The sequence below is a fragment of the Monodon monoceros genome, unplaced genomic scaffold, assembly GCF_005190385.1.
Source record: "Monodon monoceros isolate NGI ecotype Baffin Bay Population unplaced genomic scaffold, NGI_Narwhal_1 Super_Scaffold_2, whole genome shotgun sequence".
Lineage (NCBI taxonomy): Eukaryota > Metazoa > Chordata > Mammalia > Artiodactyla > Monodontidae > Monodon > Monodon monoceros.
Window position 1 is genome coordinate 17,558,160 of NW_021703776.1, and position 25,084 is coordinate 17,583,243.

The following is a 25,084-nucleotide window of genomic DNA, read 5'->3' on the forward strand; positions in this document are numbered from 1 at the left end:
ACTAGTTGGTCAGGTGCAGCACTGAGAATAGAGGGGCTCTTCTTGAATCAGTCCATGGTTCAGCAGCTGACTGCATGAAGTTGCATTTGTTCATGCATCTTTAAGAGCACAAAATGAAAAATATCATGTAGTATTTCCTCTACCTCTTTGAGGCAGTGTTAGGGTTAAAAGCTCAGGCAGAAGGGGGTAATTCCCTGGCCGTCCAGTGGTTAGGACTGTGCGCTTTCGCTGCCTAGGGCCTGGGTTCAGTCCCTGGTGGGGGAACTAAGATCCCGCAAGCCTTGCAGTTCAGCCAAAAAAAAAAAAAAAGGCAAAACAAAACAAAACCCCTCAGGCATTGAAGTCAGATTTCAGTTCTGAGCCTCACATTAGTCATCTGTGAAATGGAAAGGATAACACCAACCTCACAGGGGTGGTGAAAATGAAGTAAGATGAAGTCTATGCAATACCTGTTTCTATGCCTAGCAGATAGGAAGTGCTCAATAAATAGAAAGTAATATATTAAAATTAGAATATACTAACCAGAGAAAAAAAATGTTGCCAGGAAGAACACTGTAATAAATAATAATCACTATTATTAGATAATAAAAGATAATATTTTCAATCTTGCTAATGTTCAGAGGACATTGATAATGAAGATGCTAATTGTACTGTGAGACAGAATATTTAAGAGAAGGCTGTATCACCCGTTGAATTTGTAGCTAATTCGGCAGAACAGCAGCCATGGGACCCTGTAAATTTTGCACTCCAAAGATAATGTATAAATCTGATTTATCAGATTTATTCAGGGCCAAAGTTGCATTAACATGCCCAAGTATAAAGTCAGTATATAATCCATTCAGAATTCCTAACCAACAATTTGTAAAACACAAGAATGTTTCCTAGTTTCAGAGTAGCCCACTGTTACCACCACAGGACCACCTAAAGAAAAAAACCCTCAGTTTATAGTTTAAAGGTGGAAGAATGACTTGAATCCAAAATATTTAAAGAACTGTTATGACTCAAAAACAAAAAGACAGATAACCTAAAAATGGTCAAAAAATCTGAGTAGACATTTCTCCATAGAACATAGACTAATGGCCAATAAGCACATAAAAAGATGCTTGACATCACTAAGGAATCACTAATCACTGGGAAAAAGCAGTTCAAAACCACAATGAGATACTACTTCACACCCAGTACAATGGCTAAAATCAGAAAGACAGACAATAAATAAGTATGGGTGGGGGACTTCCTTGGTGGTGTGATGGTTAAGAATCCACCTGCCAGGCTTCCTTGGTGGCGCAGTGGTTAGGAGTCCACCTGCCAATGCAGGGGACTCGGGTTCGAGCTCTGGTCTGGGCGGATCCCACATGCCACGGAGCAACTCAGCCCCTGCGCCACAACGGCTGAGCCTGCGTACTGCAACTGCTGAAGCCCTCATGCCTAGAACCTGTGCTCTGCAACATGAGAGGCCACTGCAATGAGAGGCCCGCACACCGCAGCGAGGAGCAACTAGAGAGAGCCCGCGCACAGCAACCAACACCCAACGCGGCCAAAAATAAAAATAATAAAATAAATAAAAAAGAATCCACCTGCCAAAGCAGGGGACATGGGTTCAATCCCTGGTCCGGGAAGATCCTACATGCCGTGGAGCAACTAAGCCCATGCGGCAGGACTACTGAGCCTGTGCTCTAGAGCCCATGAGCCACAACTACTGAAGCCCGTGCCCCCTAGAGCCCACATGCCTCGACTGCTGAGCCCGTGCACCGCAACTACTGAAGCCTGCGCACCTAGAGCTCATGCTCTGCGACAAGAGAAGCCACTGCAACGACCTGGCTCGCCGCAACTAGAGAAAGCCCACGTGTAGCAACGAAGACCCAATTCAGCCAGAAAAGAAAAAAAAAAGTATTGTTGAGGATGTGGAGAACTTGGACCTCTCATGACCTGCTGGTGGGAATCTAAAATGGTACAGCCGTTTTGGGAAATAGTCTGGGTTTTCCCTACACGGTTAAATAATAGGGTTACCATATGACCTAGCTATTGCGTTCCTAGGAATAATACTCAAGAGAATCGAATACATATGTCCAACATGAAAATTTACACTGATATTTATAGCAGCCAAAATTATGGAAACAACCCAGATGTCTATCAGCTGATAGATGGATAAACAAAATGTGGCATATTAATACAATGGAACATTATTCAGCAGTAAAAGGGAACGAAGGACTGATACATGCTATGACTTGAATGAACCTTTAAAACATGCTCAGTGAAAGAAGCTAGTCACAAACGGCAACATAGTGTATGATTCTTTATGTATGAAATGTCCAGACTAGGCAAATCCATAGAATCAGAAAGTTGATGGGGCAGAGGTCATGGAGAATAAGTGGCTGCTGATGGGTTAGGGTTAGGATTTCTTTTCGGGGTGATGAAAATGTTCTAAAATTGATTGTGTAATGTTGCAAAATTCTGTAGTATACTAAAAGTCATTGAGTTGTGCACTTAAAGGATAAATTATGTGGTATGTGAGTTATACCTCAGTAAAACTGTTTAAAAAAAAAGTGGAACAAATCCTAATATATATGGTCAGATGATTTTTGACAAGGATGACAAGATCATTCAATTGGCGAAGGGACAACTTTTCAACGAGTAAGTGTTGGGGATACTGACTGTCCACCTGCAAGAAAAAGAAAATGAAGTTGGAACTTTACTTTTACACCATATTAAAAAACTTAGGGCTTCCCTGGTGGCGCAGTGGTTAAGAATCCTCCTGCCAATGCAGGGGACATGCGTTCGAGCCCTGGTCCGGGAAGATCCCACGCACCACGGAGCAACTAAACCCGTGTGCCACAGCTACTGAGTCTGTGCTCTAGAGCCCGCGTGCCTAGAGCTCTGTGCTCCGCAGCAAGGGAGGCCACCGCAATGAGGAGCCCGTGCACCGCAACGAAGAGTAGCCCCCACTCACCACAACTAGAGAAAACCCGCACGTAGCGATGAAGACCCAACGTAGCCAAAAATAATAAATAAAATAAATTTATTTTTTAGAAAATTAAAAAAATAAAAAAAGAAGGTGGAAGAAGGAAAGATAATGTCAGAAAAATAGAAAACATTTTAATGGTGGTGAGCCAGATAGGATGGCTTGTTATAAACCAAATATAATCCATCTTTAATATGGCGCTATATACTGAACCTTCACGTGTGTGGTAGTATCTTAAAAGTGTTAAAAAGTCCTGTAGTTGAGAAATTTTAATATATTACACCAGATGTTGGCAGACTTTCTCTGTAAAGGTAAATATTTAGGCTTTGTGGGCCATGGAGTGTGTGTAGTAGCTACTCAGCACTGCTGTTACAGTGTGAAAGTAGCCAGAAATAGTACATAAATTAAGGATCCACGGATGTTTTCCAATAAAACTATTTACAAAATCAAGTGGCCAGCCAGATAACAAAGGTTTTTGAGCACAGAAGTCTTTTTCCATGAAATCTGGCACACTAGTTCCTAGTCTTGAATTAATACTGTACTCTTTTTGGAAATGTTACTGAAGGCCTAGGCAGCTGAATAATGTGTCACTCAGGAGTATATTTAAAGACTGATAGAGCATGGCTTGTTCCAGGACTTTAAGGATGGCCAGCAGTGGGATATCTATTAATCTAATTCATTGCATTAGTAGGTTAAATATCCATATGATCTCATCAGTAGATAAAACATCATTTTATATAATTTAATACATAGAAATATATAGATTAACTTAAACGTGAGAAATGAAAACGCTAGTTAAGTAGAAAAACAGAAAAATTAATAGAAGGGATTTTTATTTTCTTATGGTAGGGAGGGCCTTTCTCAGTATGACTCCAAGAGCAGAAATCTTAACTATATAAAATGTTCAGATATGATACATGAAATACAACCTCTGTGTGATAAAAGAGAGTATAATAAAAGTTAAAGAAAAAACTGCATACACTTAAAGATCAAGTCAGTCTTGAAAACTACTCTCTGAAGTGTTAACAGTGTTTATTTTTTAAAGGTTAGATATCAGGTAACCTTTCTTATGTACTGTTTAATTTTAAAGAAGCATGTATAACTTATAATCAGCAAATGTAAAGATACTTCCATTTTGGCAAGAATAATAGAGAAGGATAAATTGTATTTATTCTCTTTAGGCAAGAAAGTATTTAACATGGGAGACTTTTTTTGAGAAGTTTCAAATAAGTTTTAGTATATAAAGACAACTTTGATTTATACAGATAATACCATGTATAACAGCTTAAAGCATGACTAGGTAGTATTTATACTATAACAGCTTTCTAAAACTGTGAAATGATATTAAATGTTATGAGTAAACATTATATTTTTAATTTTCTCCTCTTAAGTTCTTTTGACATTTACATTTGAAACCTATGTTATTATATTAGTTTTTCTGCTTATTTTAAGTTTAATAAAATATATAAAGTTAATATGGTTTGTTACTCCACAGGCTTGGGCAAATAAAATTCATCTTAATGCAAAATTAAGTAAAATAAATGCTGTTTAATTTTAGAGCTATACTACAAAATTCCTGGGCTGAAGTCATGGATTTAATATTGAAACCCCGTTCTGGAGGTGAGAATAAAAATAATCTTAAGAAAAAAAAAGAATATATGACTAGATATTCATGGAATTGCTTTGAATTGAAGTATAGGTACAAATTGGGGTCATTATTTCAGAATTTTAAAAACTGTTTTTAAAGTAAAAAGTATAGTTTATGTCTTTTTTTACACAAGTTTTATGTATATATTTGAGATTTATAATTTATATCTTATTTTCAGGTCTTTAGCTCATGTAATTTATTAATTCATAAATGAATACATTCATTTCCTTTTCTCCATGCAGTATTAAATCTCTGAACATATAGGAATCCAAACAGATTTCACTGGTGGTTAATTTGTTAAAGCAAAATGTAATACAATATAAAAACTTGGCAAAAACACACTGAGGATTTTTAAGTTTGGAGAGTTCGTTAAAAACTAATGTCATACTGTATGGAAAAGGATTTAAGTACCACTTTACAAATAAGCAAAATAATTATGCCCACTTTGGATAATTATTCATTTGCAAGTTGAAAGAGATAAGGTTGTCTAATTTTATGGAAAGTAACCCATTAAATTTGACAATACAATAGAAAAAGAGAGGGAAGGAAGAAAGGGCTACCAAGGTTTTGTCTGATGTTGAGTCAGCTTGATAATGAACAGTCATTGGCTTTAAGTCCTGGGGTGGTAGCATGTTGAAAGCCATCTAGTTCTGTAAACTTTCTGCCCTTCCCATCTTTTCACTTTTCTGATGATGATTCTCAGGTGACCAAAAGCGCTTCAGAGTATCTCTCTTACAAATAGCACTTTCTAATTTTGTGTTCTCTGTGAAGTGTTTTAAGTTATAGAACTGTCTTTTGGATAAATTGTTAACACAGCTTTTTTTCCCCCCACCAGCTGAAAAGGGGTACTTGGTTAAATGCAGGGAGGAATGGGCGAAGACCAAAGACCCAGCCGCTGCCCTCCGAAAACTACCTGTCAAAAGGTGTGTGGAAGGGCAGCTTCTCCGAGGACTTTCAAAATACGGACTGAAGAATATAGTCTCTGCATTTGGCATAGTGAGTGCAATTTGTGAAGTCAGGCACTGACTCGAGGTGGCTCAATGCTTTGAACTTTTTATCTTTAAATATTTTACTAAATTTTGGAAGAACAGAAGGTAAATAAGGATCCTTTGGCAATCTCTGAGAGGGGTGTTGCCTGCGGGATCCTTGCTGAGACCCTGGGTGGTGATAGGGGAGGGTGGTGGGTGCAGGCAGTGGGGCAGTGGTTGTTAACATGCAAGGCACAAGGAAAGCATCTGTGTGGAAAATACCTACAAGGAAGTTTAAATTAAGTATCTTGGTATTTGAGAAATTCAGAACCCATCATAGAGTTCATTTCTTAGTCTCTGTAGCATCAGAGCTGTAACCTGCTTCAGTGAGAGGGTTGCACAGTAAGTGATCTAAATGACTACATTTTAGTGTGGTTTCTCTGTGGTGATTCAAGACTGGGTTGCATCATGGTAAGTGTAGCCTATACTGGTGTTTGCATACTATAGTACAGATAGACTAAAGTTTAACTCCTAACTGTAAGTCTTGGTTACTCTCCCCCAGATGTACAAAAAAATCAGGATTCCTGCTGTAGGAAATTAGTTGTCAGTTCAGTCATACAGGCTTTCTCCTTCCATAGAATTAGAAAGCACTGTTAGCTCTATGATTGAGGTATAAATTCCTTGAGTTTGAAGTCTGTATCTTTGATTGAGGGTATAAATTCCAAAGCACTTGCTTTCTTCACATGAGCGTCTGAACTGTGGGTACAGAACGGGAGCCGCTGCAGCTGCTGCTGATCATGAACACCCCCTAGTCTGAGGGCTTCCGTCTCTAAAATTGGTGGCTGTGTGTCAGTTACTGTTTCTATAGACTGTTAGAAAAATGGGAGATTGAAGTTACGAGTTTCTTGTACTAGGGGCACCACTAAACAAGTGGGATGTCTTGGAAAGTACAGTACTTTTAATATTTGGAATGTATTTTTTTTTCTCTTGCCTGTTTTTTATTTTTCTCCCGTCAGATACCAAGAAATAATCGCTTAATGTATATTCATAGCTATCAGAGCTATGTGTGGAACAACATGGTGAGCAAGAGGATTGAAGAGTACGGACTGAACCCTGTCCCGGGGGACCTTGTTCTCAAAGGAGGTAAAAGGGCAGACACCATCCTTGCTCACCCAAACTTGGGTTCAGTTATTTGACACTAGTGCTTAACATCCAGCCTGGCTGCTGGTTAAGATAGCTGTCTGGTAAGCTTGAAAGGGAAAGACATTGTAAGCTCAGACTGACTGGTATGGATCTGTCATATGTAATGAAAAATAGGCATCTGATTCGAAAATATGCACCTGACTCTCTCCGGGCTTCCATTTTCTCAACTAGGATAAGATTTGGACTAAGTGTTGCCTAAGATCCCTTTGCAAACCCTAATCTGGGTCTAGCTAATACTTCTCTACACTTCTGGGTATACTTCAGCCTCCCTGCTGTCGTTGGCCAGTCTTAAAGAGTTTCTTTAAGTCAGCACAAGACTGGAGTGCACTTTACATGGGGCTGTGATATCGTAGACATTTAGTGCACACTCTGTGCCTGAAATGTTCATAAGACATGCAAACAGTCCCATCTGCTGTTGAGCCCTTACTGTGTGCTGGGCCTTCTGCTAAGTAAGCCCTTTACCTGCATCTTCTAGTTTAAAGCTCAGTATTACTGTGAAGCATTCTGTCTGTTCCTCACACGAGGTTCAGTCACTTACCCCAAGTTTCCACAGCTGGTTAAAAAAAAAAAGAGAAGGCTAGGACTTCCCTGGTGGGCCAGTGGTTAAGACTCCGCGCTTCCACTGCTGGGGACGTGGATTCTATCCCTGGTCAGGGAACTAAGATTCCACATGCCACTCAGTGTGGCCAAAAATAAGTAAATAAATAAACATTAATTTTTTAAAAAAATTAAAAAGAGAGAGAGAAGTCTGGGAATCAAATCAAGTCTGTTTCCAAAGTCCATTTCTTCCTGGCTGCTTCCTGGAGACAGTCTGCTCATCTGCAGGTGTGCCCAGTAACTGAACTAAAGCTTTTCATTTGTATGGAAATTTAATTAATCTCTTCCTGATTTAATTTTTCCTCACTCAATATTGATCACATCTGGTGTATTTTAATGTCCCCTGTGCCACCACATTTCATCCTCTAAATACAGACGGGGTTTTTTTCCCCATTGTTTATGCTTTTAGCAAAATGTATTCATCTGTGATAACTTTCCAAATAGTATTTTGTAGTGTTGTTTGATGAGGAAAAAGAAGCTAAAAGCCAGGAGTCCTAAAACGTGAGGGTGCAGCTGAGAAACAGATTATTTTTAGTTTTCTACTTTTTCTGAATCCACGATATTTATTTTTTGGGTGGAATAGAAAAGACAGAAAGGCAAATTAATTTCTCTAAGCTCCATGGGGCACTGAACCTGGGCAAGCTTGCATTTCTGATTGCTTAGATGTGTAATTTTAGAAGGTCGGACTTGTGGACCTGTTTTCTTAATTCTTCTTAATTTATCCATTGGTATATTTTCAGCTGCAGTTACCTGTATTGGGGAAGACGATGTTAATAATTACTCCATCCATGATGTGGTAATGCCCTTGCCTGGTTTTGATGTTATCTACCCCCAGCATAAAAGTAAGTTCCCTCCGGGGAAGATAGTTGAAGTCGGACATAATTAAGCCACTGGCAGCCAAGAGTCGAGAGAGGGAAAAAAAATCAGTATTTTAAATATGATTTTAGAACCTTAATTTCCATCCGACTTGAAAAAAAATGTTTAGATTTCAAACATGCATAAGCCGTGTTTGCTTATAAAAGTCTCCCTGAAATAGATGCATTCAGATGGATGATTTAAATTAAGAAACCAGGTGGTGGAGGTGGTGGTGATGGTGATAGTGTTGGTATCCTTATTGTTGTGGCTGTTATTATTGGCACTGTTATTTAAAATTTCTGAAATTCACTAATTCTTACTAAGGATGGGAGGGTTTGGAAAGAGTCATTGAGAAAGAGAATGGATAATTATACTTTAACATTGCTTTTTTTAACCTTTTTTTTTTTTTAAACCGCGTTAAGTAATATCTGTTCATTGTGTTTCAAGAGTCAGTGGGCTCAGAAGTTTATAAACTGGAAACTTAGCATTCCCTACCCTTATTTCCCACTCCCCAGAGGCTGATAAGAATTACTTCTGTACCTTCATGGATGCCATTTTGACAGGGGAATTGGAACTTTTACTGTTGAAGGATTCAGAAATTGTAAAACAGAAAGCAGCCCTGAGCCTGGGACTACCCTGGTGGAACTGACCCTGGAAGTTTACTCCTCACCAGGGCTGGTCTGTCGGAGGTGTTTTCCTGTTAAAACATCTTTTCTCTCAAGAGCCCAGAATTAGTTTACTTATCAACGTTATATTTCTTGAAATTACAAAATGATTAGGATTAACACCCTTCTTTGATAAGGCAAATACTTATAAAAGAGTGGAGTGGTAGCCTGCCATTTACATGTTGACTAATCAGACTGCTGTGTGAGGTTGGCCTCATGGAGGGAAAAGGATTAGACAAGAGGAGGGAGAATGAATAAGGGCGGTAGACAAGGGTGGGGTGGCCTGCCTGTGCTGCGTGGATGGCACAGATGGTGCAGTGAGGAACCGGAGACCAGTACCAGGAGGTAGAGAAGGAAGGCACTGAGATGCTTGGAGCCACACTTGCCCTCTTTCCAGGAGAGAAAAAGAAAGCATTCTTTTCTACTCTCTGGTACCTCTCAAGGTCAGAAACTTTGGGCTAGTTAGTATCAGTTAAAACATACATTCAGCTTAGCCTTTGACAGAGCCGACTGTGGAGACCTCGTGGCCAAGACAGGGGCTCACAGACTGGCTGGGTGGTGGTTCAGTCATGTGGATTCATGACGTAGGCACACTTGGTGTCAGCAGTGCTCAGTTAGGGATCCCTGCTGTCCTCACAAGTGGGTCGTGAGGGAGTCTTTCCTTGACCCTGGTCTAACCAACGTTTTTTACGAATGACGTGAGTAAAGAAATCTGCTTATCATATTTGCAAGTAGTATAACCCAAAATAGTTAATATTAATTATATGGAAAATAAGTATTTAAAAAGAACTGCAGAGGGCATTTAATAGGGTTAAATGTAAATTCTCATGTTTACGTTCAAAGATCAAGTGTACAGATGGAAAAGGCCAGTTTGGTGTTAGTCTACATGAAAAGTATCTGGTGTTACTATTAACGTAAGCCTGTTACCCAAGGCAGATGAGGGGTCGGTGGGGAGTACAGAAATATCAAAGGAGGGACAGTTGGAGGAACTTGTTGGTCTAGAGGAGATCATGGCTTAAAGGCCCAGTACTTACAAACACATGTGGAAGAAAGCAATTAATCTGTGTTCGAAAGCAGTTGACAGGAGTCACACGAAGACATATTTCAGCATGGCACAGAAAAAATTTTCCAATAATTGCGTGCCTCACAAAGTGGTAGCTCCTTGTAAATGGCAACGTGAAAGCAAAGGCTGGATGACTGTCTCTCTCTGGTGTTGTAAAAAAGTTTCTACATCAGGTGCGAGGGTGAGCCAGATGGTGTTCCCAGGTCTCTTATTTTTATACATTTATTTATAACTACCTTCTTCCGGAAGGAGTTAGAGGCTCTGTATATGGTCTCTTCCAACTCTGAGTACATATCCATTGTAGTTGAGTAACTTCTGATGAAATGGCCTTTTGTAGCCATCTTGGGACCCTTAACCCCAGATACTGTGCCTGGTTGCAAAAATAACCTACAAGTCGGCCAAACCTAAACTGGAGACACCTAGTACTAGTTAGTAAGTCAGTACGTTTTAATTCCATAGAACAGATTGGATTGTAAATTGAGATGATTGATTTTGTTAAGGTGACAGAATTTATGTTACTCTCTATAGTTCAAGGTAGCTTGCTGACATGCTGCATTCCAACTGATTTTGTTTTATATTAGTTAGTGAAGCCTACAGGGAAATGCTCACAGCGGACAATCTTGATATTGACAACATGAGACACAAAATTAGAGATTATTCCTTATCAGGGGCCTACCGAAAGATCATTATTCGTCCGCAGAATGTCAGCTGGTGAGTAATAGTCTGGAATGAAATAGAACTGAACTACTAGATTTTAACCTTTTTCATTATATAAATATTTTTCATTGCTTACAGCCTGGCATAAAAGTGTTATTGCTGTTATTGAATACTATTCTCATTACTGCTACTACCTGGTAATTTTCAAATTATCAGGAGATAAATGAATTCAAATATATAGTGAAAGTGGCTAAGTTTACATCTTACTGACATTGCTAAATTATTGAAGAGATGTGCAGAGAATGAACTTTTCCCCTATTCCTAAAAAACTGAGATTTTCAAGATACCTTACTCAGAATTAGCTGTGAGTTCCACACTGATATGGTTGTTTCATTATCATGTTTCTAGAGAGAAAAAGATACTTGTATTACCCATTTTAAAATACTTTAATACCTAGTATTATGTAAAGCTTTATTTGATAATTAAAAAAATTAAACCCTGGACTAGTTGCCCACTGTCAGGAAGTTCTCTTCCTTCTCTCCATCTCTTCTCCCTTTTCCTTTTCCCTCCTCTTCTCTGGATTGTGGGAAGAGGCTGACAGAGTTGGCCTCCATCTTGCCAGAGAGCAGTTTCTCACAGCAACATGGTGGTGTTAGTGGTGATAACTGCCCTGGAGAAAGTACAGATGCTGTGATTAATTCACTTGCATCTCTGCCAAGTGAAGTTTACTACTTACCAACTACATACAAAAGGAATTTCCATCCTAGGGAAGCATTTTTTATTTTTACCATAGGCTGGCATCATCTGTCACCTTGCTATATAGTATTTCTGTATAAAATATGGCCGTATCCTGTTATTGAATACTCCTACCTGGAATTATTTACACTAGGCCTGTGTGTTTTCCTTGCTAAACAAATGGTGATGAGTAACTTAGTGCCTGTTACGGAAATTCACATTCACACTTTTCTTTATATGTTTCAAAGGGAAGTCGTTGCATATGATGATCCTAAAATTCCACTCTTCAACACAGATGTGGACAACCTAGAAGGGAAACCACCACCAGTGTTTGCTTCTGGTAAGTTTACTCAGCCATCAGTTCTGTGTCAACTTTGAAATGTTTTCTCATACCAAAACATATTTAAAAAAAAAAATCTTATAATCACCACCATCTCCCAGCCCACTCTGTGAGTTCTGTTTTGTGTTTTGTCATCTTAGTTTTATGATTACAGTTGGAGGTCAGTGATTAAAAGAGTATTTCCCACTGAAAATGAATGAACATTATAGAAGGTTGTGATGTTAGGTGATTGGATATCCTCCCCACTCCCATAGACAGTTAACAAAGTTAAGTGAAAACCCAGCAAGAGAGTCTAAAATGCCTTTTCATTGTCAAATTCTTGTTGCCATTCCTTTGTCTGTTTTCACCCTGTAGTGTAAATTTTTTTTTTTTTTTTTTCATTTTATATGTGTTTCTATCCTATGCTCTTCTGTCACCTACCCTTTCTATGAAGGTTCCAGGTAGAATTACTATAGGGATTCGGGTGGATCCTTCACTCACAGATCTCTTACTTCCATGCCTCATTTTCTGAGGCCCCATGGGAAGTAGGCTGAAGAAAGGAGCACAGTTCTTTTATCTGTATAGAGATTATGTGACTCGCCCCAGTCTGTCTGCAGCTGCCTTACTTTCTGACTGTTCTTTCTTGCCTGGCAGAAGGCAAATACAGAGCTCTGAAGATGGATTTTTCTCTCCCTCCTTCTACCTACGCGACCATGGCCATTCGCGAAGTGCTAAAAATGGATACCAGCATCAAGAACCAGACCCAGCTGAATACCACCTGGCTCCGCTGAGGCCTTTGTCTCCAGATTAGAAAATGCAGACACGTTTGCTGGCTTCCTGTTCATTTTCCTCTTAGTACAGACCCCTATGTGGATTTTGGATCTTTGTACTAAAAAAGCTATTTGTATTTTTCCAAGTTTTTATTAGCTTAATTTGCAATATTTGTACATACATACAAATTTTGAGGATCCTAATTCTAGCTCAGAGAATATCAGTTGGTTAGAATATATTTCAGGTGCTTAAATCATAGTAAAACGTCAGCTTTACTGGCTTTATAATCATTTAAAGGAATTTGGTTTAAAGTAGCAGTTTTAGGTTTTGCTACATTCTTCGAAGGACAACAGTAATTTTTTTTTTTTTTGGCAACAGTAATTTTTAACGCATCCATGAATGGAGTACATAGCAATGGATTTTAAGAGAAAACAAAACAAATCTTGGCTATGGATAAATAATTAGAGTGAGCCTTCCCCCTAGAACCTGTGAATATAAATAACAGTACTCATGCTTGTTTAAATGGTGATAAAACATCCACAAGTTTAAAAACACAAAGTGATTGTCATTATCCGGCTCATGAACCAGGTTCAGGTAAGTGTTTATAGACTTTTCAGTTGCAATAGCTTTTGCATTTATTATTATCATTGGCTTGCAGGAGAGTTGCATCAATAGGGCTTTTTGTTTCTTGATGTAAACATGTGCACCTCTTTTTGTTAGTTAAGGTCTAATTTTTATTCTAGGTGCCTCTTATGTTCAGAACTCCTTCCACTGGACTGATTGATATCTGCCCGAAAATAAATGATAGAGAAGAAAGCTTTTGAAAACTTACAAGGGCTCCTCCTATCAACAGCATTATCCTTTGTTATTCACGGCTTAGGTATTTCCAGTTCTGGCCATGCATAAAACTTTGCTCTGGTGTGAAAGCATAAATATGCCTTCCCAAAGGTGTGTGACGTAATTGTACCATCATTTCTAGAACGAAATATAATAAATATTTTAAAACACTCAGTTCTTCTGGTTATGTTAATAAATGAAATAAATACTTAAACTGAATGCAAATGAGAATGTTGGCCCTGCTGAAGGCGAGAAACTAAGTGAATGAGAGATCCTCAGAAAAGGTGTGTCGTGACTGGGCGTGAGATAATATGATGGCGTGTCCAATTGTATGACTGATTGACCATGTTAGACTGGCATCAAGGTTATTCTTACAGTAGCACCACTCACTTGCCTTCCAGCGTGCTTTCTGGATGGAAAAGAAAGGGATAGAGAAAAGCCACCCTACTCCACCACGGGAATGCGGATGACATTCGTCCTGTATCTGGCAGTGGAAACAAGGTGGAAAATTGTATTTTAGCCCTGGTATTTTAATGATGTCTATCACATTGCAGAGGTTAAAAAAAGATTAGAACCCTCCTGGTAAATTACCCTTTCAGCTGGCTAATTTCTAAAGAATCTTTTGCCCCACCAGGGCCAAATGTATTAAATGTATGATGTCTGTTTGTACTTTCCAGTGCTAGCAAGTTATTCTTCACCAGACTGATGAGTGAGAAAGTATTTATTGAGGGAACCTAACTCTTCATGTTGCAAGTGCATTCCATACTTCTGCATTTATAAATTTATATTACAAAAAAAAAAAAGTGAGGCTAAACTTATGTTTTCTTCATTTTTGAAGTATTGGTACTTGTGGCTCTTTGTGACGAGTTAATTTTCCTGGCTGCATTAGCTGACTACCAGTTTGTGCATGTCTCCTCTTAAACAGCAGCGGAGGATAATGATTCAAGGTAGATTCTTAGAGCCATTTTGAGACTTGGGGACATATCTAATGCTAGGGACTTAGTCAACTGGGAATAAATCATTGCCGTAGCATCTTGTTGTTAACAAAGTGGAGGTGTGGGGCGGGGGGCAGGAATACTGTAAGGCAGGTTTACGAAGCCTGCCGGCAGTCGCATCCTCAACATATAAAAGTATCTTTGAAAAAAGAAATCTTTGTTTCCTAAATTTTTGCCAGACAAATAATAAAGGATGAGTGTTTTTTATTATAATATAAAACCAGCGCTATCTACTGATGGAAAAGTAAGCTAAATAACCACCAGCTGACCATCAACTGTTTTTTTTCATGGTTTCATGTAGTAGATTATAACTAGACTGCCATTATACTAATTAAAAAGATACCTGGTTGATTCCCAAATCTTCATGGTTACATGTTGCAGATAACAACTAGACTTCTATGATACTAATAAAAATTTTTTTTTTCCTGGTTGATTCCTGAATCAACCGAAAAATTGGTAGCAGCTGCAACAGCACATCAGTACTTAAAACTCCACCAGTTGTTCCAGGCTGTACAAATTAGCACAAACCGGTATGTATTTGCACTAAAGTGCATTTTGTGGCCAATTTTGCACTAAAAAATCAGGGTGTGGGTATGGGTGTATAATACAAAATAGAATATATATAAATGTTATACTACTTATCTGTGCTAATGCGTGTACATGTGGTATTTTGAAACATAAAAACAGTCTAGGAGAATGAACTGTGTGGGTAGCATGGGTGAAGAAGTGAGAACACAGCAGAAGAACCTCAAAGCCGTGGATGGCCAGGTTCTGCCCTTCATGAATTGAAGAGTATGCCTGCATAACAAAGGGTGATTTAAAAGTTTTTCTTTGTTCAATGAAATCTGCTTTCCTACTTTACGGGGCTACATTTCTATAGGATAAAACTTCTGTTTTGGATCACAAACTCCTTGGAAAATCTAAGGAAAAAGTGTGGACATTGTCTTCAGGGGAAGGAAAGGGGTAAAGCATGTATATACACATACGTACACCTATACATACACATATGTGCTAACTTTTTATACAGTGTAGTATTCAGCTAAGACCCTCTACTCTGGGTCAGTGCTTTCCAGACGTTAATGTGCATAGGAATCACCTGGAGATGCTGTTACTGCAGGATGTATTTCAGGAAGTTCAGATGGAGTCAGAAATACCTTGTGTTTCTAACAAACTCCCAGAGGTACTTGTGCTGCTGGTCTGCACACCACACTTGGGGAAGCAAGGCTCTAGACCTTTGCCGGCCAGTACAGCAGCCCTAGCCACGCGTGTTAATTTAAATTTAAGTTAACTAAAATGAAGTTGAGCTTCCCAGTCACACTAGCCACAGTTCAACAGCCCCATAGCCATCTGTGTGGTTAGTGGCTGCTGTATTGGACAGCACTGCTCTGGATAACAAATCCGTCACCAGAAATATTCCAGTACACAGGAGGTGTGACATCCAGCGATGCTAATGATTAAAGTCAAATGCTCAGGTAACACGCATTCCACAGGTGCAGGTGGGGTTACGTTGAGATTAGATCCAGGGCTCACACTGATGGCTTAAGAGTTCCCACTTGAAGTAGATGACCCTAGGGGTCTTCCTTAAACTCAGTTCAATGCTTCTCATGTTCTGGTTTCCTCCTGGATCACCTGTGATCCTTTTTTCTGCCCTTGCTTTCATCTAGATACCTTGTCCAAAGGTTCAATCAAACCATACTTAAAGCTCTGAGGCCGTTTTGCTCCACAGGGGGAAATTATCCAGAACTGCTGGATAATTATAATTATCCTTAACTGATGTCATTTAAAACTTTCCTTCTTGGCTGGCACATGCTGTAGCTTCTTATGAAAGCAACAGCTGCAGAAAGCAAGCATGGTTGGAGGGTCCATATGATTGTGTTGTCTCGAAAGTACGGTGATGACTTTGTGTTACAGCTTTTCCACCCATACTAAAGACTCCTGCAAAGTGACCAGTATATAAAAGAGATGGCGACAGGGAACTATAATAGAAGTTATTCAGAGCCCTGTCTTCTGATGCATACTTACCTTTCCCTCAAAAGCTCTAAATGTTTTTTTAGAACAACTCTTTCCAATAGAAATATCATGTGAGCTGCGTATGTAATTTGAAATGTTCTCGTCCGGGTGGGGGCCCTGAGCCCCCACATTGAGTCTGTTTAAAAAGAGACAGGTGGGATTAATAGTATATATTTTATCTAAACCAATATATCTAAAAGATAATTTCAACATGTAATATGCAAAGCTAAATATTTTTCAGTCTCCTTTTTTTAGTAAGTCTTTAAAATACACTGTGTATTTTACACTTACAACACATCTCAGTTTGGACTAGTCACATTTCCAGTGTTCAGTAGCCACATGTGGCCAGTGGCTACTGTGTTGGACAGTACGGTTTTTTGTTTTTTTTTCCGGTACGCGGGCCTCTCGCTGTTGTGGCCTCTCCCATTGTGGAGCACAAGCTCCAGACGCGCAGGCTCAGCGGCCATGGCTCACGGGCCTAGCGGCTCCGCGGCATGTGGGATCCTCCCGGACCGGAGCACGAACCCGTGTCCCCTGCATCGGCAGGCGGACTCTCAACCACTGCGCCACCAGGGAAGCCCGACCGTAAGGTTTTGAAAGAGCACTTCTTTATTGCATGTCATTGGTATAATGGTAAATATTCCTTCAGTATTAAGGTTTAATTTGTCATACTGTGAATATGTAAGTTGGGATTAAGGCTAGTTAAATGTGATTTTAAAATGCTTACTTGATTATTACATTTTATAGTTATTGGGACTAAATGTTTTTACTATGGGAGCACATAGCAAACATGGCTGTTAATAGATGGGAAATATTTCAGGATGCTGAAATTTTCCTTAAGCTGTTCCGATGACGCTCTGCAATTTTCTCTCCTCTAAATAATGCAGAGCTGATCTTTGGTGCAGCTTCTGTTTAGATTTTGGATTCCAAATTCATGGAATGTAAATTGAGGTTTTAGGGATGATAGGATTTTGTGACTGGTTAGCACCCAAAGCTGGGAACCCAAGTTGTTTGTGCAGGCGGGGTAAGGCGATTGAAGCAGGGCTGAAGTTTCTGCCTTGTTTTTTTTTTATTAATAGCTTTGTTGAGATAAATTTCATATGTTGTACAATTCACTTATTTAAAGTATGTAATTCAGAGGTTTTTCAGTGTATTCAGAGCTGTGCAACCATCACCACAATGAATTTTACACCACCTGTATCACCCCAAAAAAGAAACCCCTTACCCATCAGCAGTCACTTTCCATACCCAGCCCCTGGCAAGAACTACTTTCAGTCTCTATAGATTTGTCTATTCTGATCATTCGTATAAATGCAGTTATACAAGGTGTGGTCTTCTGTGACTTCTTTCACTTAGCATAATGTTTTCAACTTTCATCCATGGTGTAGTAGGTGTCAGTGCTTCATTCCTTTCTATTGCCACGTAATATTCCATGTATGAATATACCACATTTTGTTTATCCATTCGTCCATTTGACGGATGTTTGGGTTGTTTCCACCTTTTGGCTGTCATGAATAATGCTCCTAGAAACAGTTTTGTTCAGGTTTCTGTGTGGATATATGTTATTTCTTTTGGGCATATAACTAGGAGTGGAATTACTGGGTCATAACTCTGTGTTTAATCTTCTAAGGAACTGCCAGAATGTTTTTCAAAGCATCTGCACCATTTTACATTCTTACCAGGAGTGTATGAAGGTTCCAGTTTCTCCACATCCTCACCAACACTTGATATCTGTCTGATTATAGCCACCCTAGTGGTTGTGAAGTTGTATCTCATTGTGGTTTTGACTTGCATTTTCCTAATGACTAATTATGTTGAACATCTTTTTGTGTGCTTATTGGTCTTTTTTCTATGTTTTTTGGAGAAATGTCTATTCAGATCCTTGGTCCATTTTAAAATTGAGTTATTCGTCTTTTTGTGGTTGAGTTTTAAGGCCTCTTTTATATTTTCTAGATACGTTATCAGATATACAGTTGGCATATATTTTCTCCCAGTCCCTGTGTTTTATCACTTTCTTGGGGAATGGGTTTTAAAGGTTGCAGGAGATATTCTTTGTTGAGATTTTGTTTGTAAACTAGTCCACAGTAACCCCAAAATGGATTTTCATAACAGGGAGGGCTCGAGGTTAAGTGCAAGAATTCCTCAACCTTAACTCTCTGGAATGAAAGGCACTTAGGCACACCTGGGAGCACTTCTCTTTCAACTCTGATCAACTCCACTTGTAGCCTCTGAGATCTGTGTTGGCACAAATAGCATGTGGGTAAAAGCACCCCTGCTACTCTCTTTAGACGCCCCCAACCCACTTCTGCTCTTTATTGGCCACATTCATCCTGTTTCTACATTTTTTTTCTATTTACAAAAATAGTTTTCGCTATGGAAGATCTGATGCCTGTTTTGACCAAGACAAAAGGTTTCACTCTGAAAAACCCTGGTCTCGAGGACTCAGTTGCTTCATTTGACAAGGAAGCCATCTTCCATTGACTCGACCCTTTGGAAAGATGATATTGTCTTAGTTGATCCTAATACCACTCTCTGTCTAATAATGTGGAGTTAAAGTCTGTTTCTTTCCTGAGCCACCCTGGCTACTTAGGGCTGGGCCCTTGTGCTTTAATTAGGAGGAAGTCATGATATAGATAACTCCAAAAAGTGAAAATCCAAAATTAGATATAGTTTACTTTTTTAAAATAAATAAATTTATTTATTTATTTTTGAAATGGGCTTTCTCTAGTTGCGGCAAGTGGGGGCTGCTCTTCGTTGCAGTGCGCGGGCCTCTCATTGGGTGGCTTCTCTTGTTGCAGAGCACGGGCTCTAGGTGTGCGGGCTTCAGTAGTGGTGGCACGCAGGCTCAGTAGTTGTGGCGCGCAGGCTCAGTAGTTGTGGCGCAGGGGCTTAGTTGCTCTGCGGCATGTGGGATCTTCCCGGAACAGTGCTCGAACCGGTGTCCCCTGCATTGGCAGGCAGATTGTTAACCACTGCGCCAGGGAAGCCCTAGATATAGTGTACTTTAAATACAGCACAGCTTATTGATATCTGTAATTCTACAAAGAAAAAAATATGCATCATTCATTCCACAAATGTTTATTGCATTCCTGGTACAGGCATACCTCATTTTCCTGCACTTCACAGATACTGTGATTTTTACAAATTAAAGGTGTGTGGCAACCCTGGGTTGAGCAAGTCTATTGGCATCATTTTTCCTACAGCATCTGCTCATTTCACGCCTCTGTCACATTTTGGTAATTCTTAACAGTATTTCAAATTTTTTCATTATTTGTTATGGTGACCTGTAACCTCTGATGTTACTCTTGTAATTGTTTTGGGGCACCACAAACCGCAACCATGTAAGACGGTGAACATAATAAATGCTGTATGTATTCTGACTGCTCCACTGACCAGCTGTTCCCCAGTCTCTCTCCCTCTCCTCAGCCTCCCTATTCCCTGAGACACAACAAAATTGAAAATTGGCCAATTAATAACCCCGCATTGGCTTCTAAGTGTTCAAGTGAAAGGAAGAGTCATATGTCTCACTTTAAATCAAAAGCTAGAAATGTTGCACCTAGTGAGGAAAGTATGTTGAAAGCCAAGGTGGGCTGAAAGCTACACCTCTTGTGCCAAGAGGCGAGTTAGCCAAGTTGTGAACACAAAGGAAAAGTTCTCGAAGGAAATTAAAAGTGCTCCTCCAGTGAACACATGAATGATAAGAAAGTGAAACAGCCTTATTGCTGATATGGAGAAAGTTTTAGAGGTGCGGATGGAAGATCAGACCAGCCCCAGCATTCCCTTAAGCCAAGTCTAATCCAGAGCAAGGTCCTAACTCTCTCCAATTCTTTGAAGGCTGTGAGAGGTGAGGAAGCTTCAGAAGAAAATCTTGAAGCTAGCAGAGGTTGGTTCATGAGGTTTAAGGGAAAAACCCATCTCCATAGCGTAGAAGTTCAAGGTGAAGCAGCTAGTGCTAATGTAGAAGCTCCAGGAAGTTCTCCAGAAGATCTAGCTGAGGTAATTAATGAAGATGGCTACACTAAACAACAGATACTCAGTGTAGACAAACAGCCTTTTATTGAAAGAAGTTGCCATCTGGAACTGTCGTAGCTAAAGAGGAGAAGTCATTGCCTGGCTTCAAAGGACAGGTTGAAGACTTATTAGGGGCTAATGCAGCTGGTGTCTTTAATTTGAAGCCAGTGCTCATTTACCATTCCAGAAATCCTAGGGCCCTTAAGAACTATGCTCAGTCTACTTAGCCTGTGCTTTATAAATGGAACAACAAAGCCTGGATAGTAGCACTTCTGTTTACAGCATGGTTTACTGGATATTTTAAGCTCACTGTGGAGTCCTACTGCTCAGAGAAAAAGGATTCCTTTCAAAATATTACTGCTCATTTACAATACACTTGGTCATCCAAGAGCCCTGTTGGAGATGTGCAGCAAAATTAAATGTTTTTGTGCCTGCTAACAGAACATCCATTCTGTAGCCCATGGTTCAAGGAATAATTTCAACTTTAAAGTCTTATTTAAGAAATACATTTTGTAAGGCTATAACTAATACAGGTTGAGATTCCTCTGATGCATCTGGGCAAAATGAATTGAACACCTGGATTCACCATTCTAGATGCCATTGAGAACATTCATGATTCATGGGGAGAGGTCAAAATATCAACATTCACAGGAGTTTGGAAGAAATTGATTCCAACCCTCATGGGTGACTTTTGAGAGCATTCAAGACTTCAGTGGAGGAAGTAACTGCAGATGTGGTGGAAATAGCAAGAGAGCTAGAATTAGAAGAGGAGCTGAAAGATGTGACTGAATTCCTGCAATCTCATAAAACTTAACAGTTGAGGAATTGCTTCTTATGGGTGAGCAAAGAAAGTGGTTTCTTGAGATGGAATCTACTCCTGGCGAGGATACCGAGAAGACTGTTGAAATGACAACAATGGATTTAGAATATTACATAAATATTCTAAATAATAAATAGATGGTAAAGCAGTGGCAAGGTTTGAGAGGAATGACTCCAATTTTGAATGAAGTTCTGTGGGTAAAATACCGTCAAACACCAATGAGAAATTGTTCATTAAAGGAAGAGTCAATTGATGTGGCAAACTTCATCGTTGTCTTATTTTAAGAAGTTGCCATAGCCTTCCCAGCCTTCAGCAGCCACCTCCCTGAAGTCAGCAGCCATCGACATTGAGGCAAGACCCTCCACCAGCAATAAAATTATGACTTGCTGAAGGCTCAGATGATGGTTAGCAGTTTTTAGCAATAAACCATTTTTCTAATTAAGGTATTTCCATTGTTTTCTTATATATATAATGCTATTGCACACTTCACAGATAGTATAACGTAAAACACTTTTATATGCATTGGGAACCCAAAAAATTCATGTGACTCGCTTTATTGCAATACTCACTTAATTGTGGTGGTCTGACTCGAACCCACAATATCTGTGAAGTATGCCTGTATACAGAAAGCACTGTGTTGTTATATCCTTAAGTAGACCTTGCCCTCGGGGAGCTCTTGAAATTACTTTGTCCAGTACTTCCTTCCTGTACATATACCAACTGATGGCAGGAGAAAAACAGTCCAAAAGCATGCTAGAAAGGGAAGCCTGGCTGCCTAATAAAACTGGAAATAAATCAGAAAATGGAAAATTCTTTATAATGGATAGTCACAAAACTGGAGATAGTTACTTTTCAGAAAATTTTGAATGTAAAGTTTTTAACACTAGACAGATTAAGAATATATTTCTTCCACAAATTACTGTATATAAATAGATAAGAAACAAGGATATACTGCATAGCACAAGGAATTATATCAATTATTTTGAAATAACCTGTAATGAGATATAATCTGCAATGATACTGAATCACTATGCTGTACACCCGAAACTAACACAATATTGTAAATAAACTATATTTCAATTTTTATAGAATTAAAAAATTAATGAGTAAAAGAATATATTTCTCTTTAGATGTACAATTTCCTAATTTTATACTCAACAGACAGGTAATTATAAAGACATAACTACACTTACCAGCTATACTAACAAAACCAGAGAATTTATGGTCCAATAAAATATTAATGGCAAAATTAATGTTAATGTGAAAAACTGCAAATGATTTTTTTCTCACATCTTATCTTCTAAGGGATTTTCTGATACGTATTTCTAACAAAAATCACCAAAGCTAATCTTTAAAAATTCACAGTGCATTTTATTTTGTTTTATTTTATTATATCTTTATTGGAATATAATTGCTTTACAGTGTTGTGTTAGTTTCTGCTGTACAACAAAGTGAATCAGCTACATGTATACATATATCCCCATACCCCAGCCTCCCTATCCCACCCCTTCACAATGTATTTTATTTCTTTTAAAAGAACAAGCTTTTGATATCATTGCTTTTCATGGCAAACTTTTCTTTTTCATTATTTATTTTATTTATTTATTTTTCGCTGTGCTGGGTCTTCGTTGCTGCTTGCAGGCTTTCTCTAGTTGTAGCGAGCAGGGGCTACTCTTTGTTGTGGTGCGTGGGCTTCTCATTGCAGTGGCTTCTCTTGTTGCAGAGCACGGGCTCTAGGCTCGCAGGCTCAGTAGTTGCGGTGCACGGGCTTAGTTACTCCGCGGCATGTGGGATCTTCCCGGACCAGGGCTCGAACCCGTGTCCCCTGCGTTGGCAGGCTGATTCTTAACCACTGAGCCACCAGGGAAGGACTGATTTCATTGCTTTTCTCTATTGTTTTTCTGTTTTTGATTTCACTGATTTCTGCTCTAATTTTTTTTTTTCTTGGTATGCGGGCCTCTCACTGTTGTGGCCTCTCCCGTTGTGGAGCACAGGCTCCGGACGCGCAGGCCCAGCGGCCATGGCTCACGGGCCTAGCCGCTGTGCGGCATGTGGGATCTTCCCGGACCGGGACACGAACCTGTGTCCCCTGCATCGGCAGGCGGACCCTCAACCGCTGTGCCACCAGGGAAGCCCTCTGCTCTAATTTTTAAATTGTTTTTCTCTGCTTGCTCTAGGCATAAGTTGCTCTTCTTTCTCTAGTTTTTGATGGAAGCTTAGATTATTGACTTCAGATCTTTTCTGAAATGCACATTTAATGTTATAAATTTTCTGCTAAAGCACTGATTTTGCTGCATCCTACAAATTTTGATAAGTTGTATTTTCACTTTCATTTAAGTTCCAAATATTAAAGTTTTTTTTCTTGTGACTTCTTTTTTGACTGGTATTTTATTTAGAGAGTCTTGTTTAATCTCCAAATATTTGGGGATTTTCATAAACAAAATGAAAAGACAGCCTATGGACTGGGAGAAAATATTTGCAAATGATGCAACTGACAAGGGCTTAATTTCCAAAGTATACAAACAGCTCATATAACTCAATAACAAAGAAGCAAACAACCCAATCAAAAAATAGGCAGAGGGGCTTCCCTAGTGGCACAGTGGTTAAGAATCCGCCCGCCAATGCAGGGGACACGGGTTCAAGCCCTGGTCCGGGAAGATGCCACATGCCGCAGAGCAGCTAAGCCCGTGCGCCACAACTACTGAAGCCCACGTGCCTAGAGCCTGTGCTCCGCAACAAGAGACGCCACCACAATGAGAAGCCTGCACACCGCGATGAAGACCCAATACAGCCAAAAAAAAAAAATAGGCAGAAAACCTAAATGGACATTTCTCCAAAGCAGACATACAGATGGCCAAGAGGCACATGAAAAGATGCTGAACATCGCTAATTATTAGAGAAATGCAAATCAAAACTACAATGAGGTACCACCTCACACTGGTCAGAGTGACCATCATTAAAAAGTCTACATGGGAATTCCCTGGTGGTCCAGTGGTTAGGACTCTGCTTTCATTGCAGAGGGTGTGGGTTCGATCCCTGTTTGGGGAACTAAGACCCAGGAAGCCGCACTGTGCAGCCAAAAAAAAATAGTCTACAAATGACAAATGCTGGAGAGAGTATGGAGAAAAGGGAATCCTCCTACACTGTTGGTGGGAAAGTAAATTGGTATAGACAGTATGGAGAACAGTGTGGAAGTTCCTCAAAAAACTAAAAATAGGGCTTCCCTGGTGGCGCAGTGGTTGAGAGTCCGCCTGCCGATGCAGGGGACGCAGGTTCGTGCCCCGGTCCGGGAAGATCCCACATGCCGCGGAGCGGCTGGGCCCGTGAGCCATGGCTGCTGAGCCTGCGCGTCTGGAGCCTGTGGTCCGCAACGGGAGAGGCCACAACAGTGAGAGGACCGCATACCGCAAAAAAAAGAAAAAACTAAACTAAAAATAGAGTTGCCATATGATCCAGCAGTCCCACTCCTGGGCATATATTTAGACAAAACTATTAGAAGATACATGCACCCCTATTTCATGGCAGCACTATTCACAATAGCCAACACATGGAAACAACCTCAGTGTCCATTGACAGATGAATGGATAAAGAAGATGTGCTACATATATACAATGGAATATCACTCAGCCATAAAAAAAAAGAAGGAAATAATGCCATTTACAGCAATATGGATGCAACTAGAGATTATCATACTAAGTGAAGTAAGTCAGAAAGAGAAAGACAAATACCATATGATATCACTTATATGTGGAATCTAAAATAAGACACAAACCGGCTTATTTACAAAACAGAAACAGACTCCAAGACATTGAACAGACTTGTGGTTGCCAAGGGAGGGGGTCAGGAGAGGAATGGACTGGGAGTTTGGGACTAGCAGGTGCAAACTATTAAATATAGAATGGATAAACAACAAGATCCTACTGTGTAGCACTGGGAGCTATATTCAATATCCTGTAATAAACCATAATGGA

At 39.6% G+C, this 25,084-nt stretch overlaps 1 protein-coding gene across 4 annotated transcripts in view; it reads left to right on the forward strand.

The window, feature by feature from the left end:
- Positions 1-13,450, forward strand: part of PUS7 (pseudouridine synthase 7) — a 105,127-nt gene extending 91,677 nt beyond the window's left edge. For 2 of the 4 annotated variants that reach the window (XM_029233636.1, XM_029233638.1), the window contains exons 10-16: positions 4,518-4,579; positions 5,443-5,603; positions 6,592-6,718; positions 8,116-8,217; positions 10,540-10,669; positions 11,599-11,690; positions 12,324-13,448. In XM_029233636.1, the coding sequence (XP_029089469.1) occupies positions 4,518-4,579; positions 5,443-5,603; positions 6,592-6,718; positions 8,116-8,217; positions 10,540-10,669; positions 11,599-11,690; positions 12,324-12,460 (811 nt within the window). In that variant the 3' untranslated portion in view covers positions 12,461-13,448. Of the gene's footprint in view, positions 1-4,517; positions 4,580-5,442; positions 5,604-6,591; positions 6,719-8,115; positions 8,218-10,539; positions 10,670-11,598; positions 11,691-12,323 lie in introns of all 4 variants that reach the window. The other 2 variants (XR_003795240.1, XM_029233637.1) reach the window with 2 other exon arrangements.
- The last annotated feature ends 11,634 nt before the right edge of the window (positions 13,451-25,084 follow it).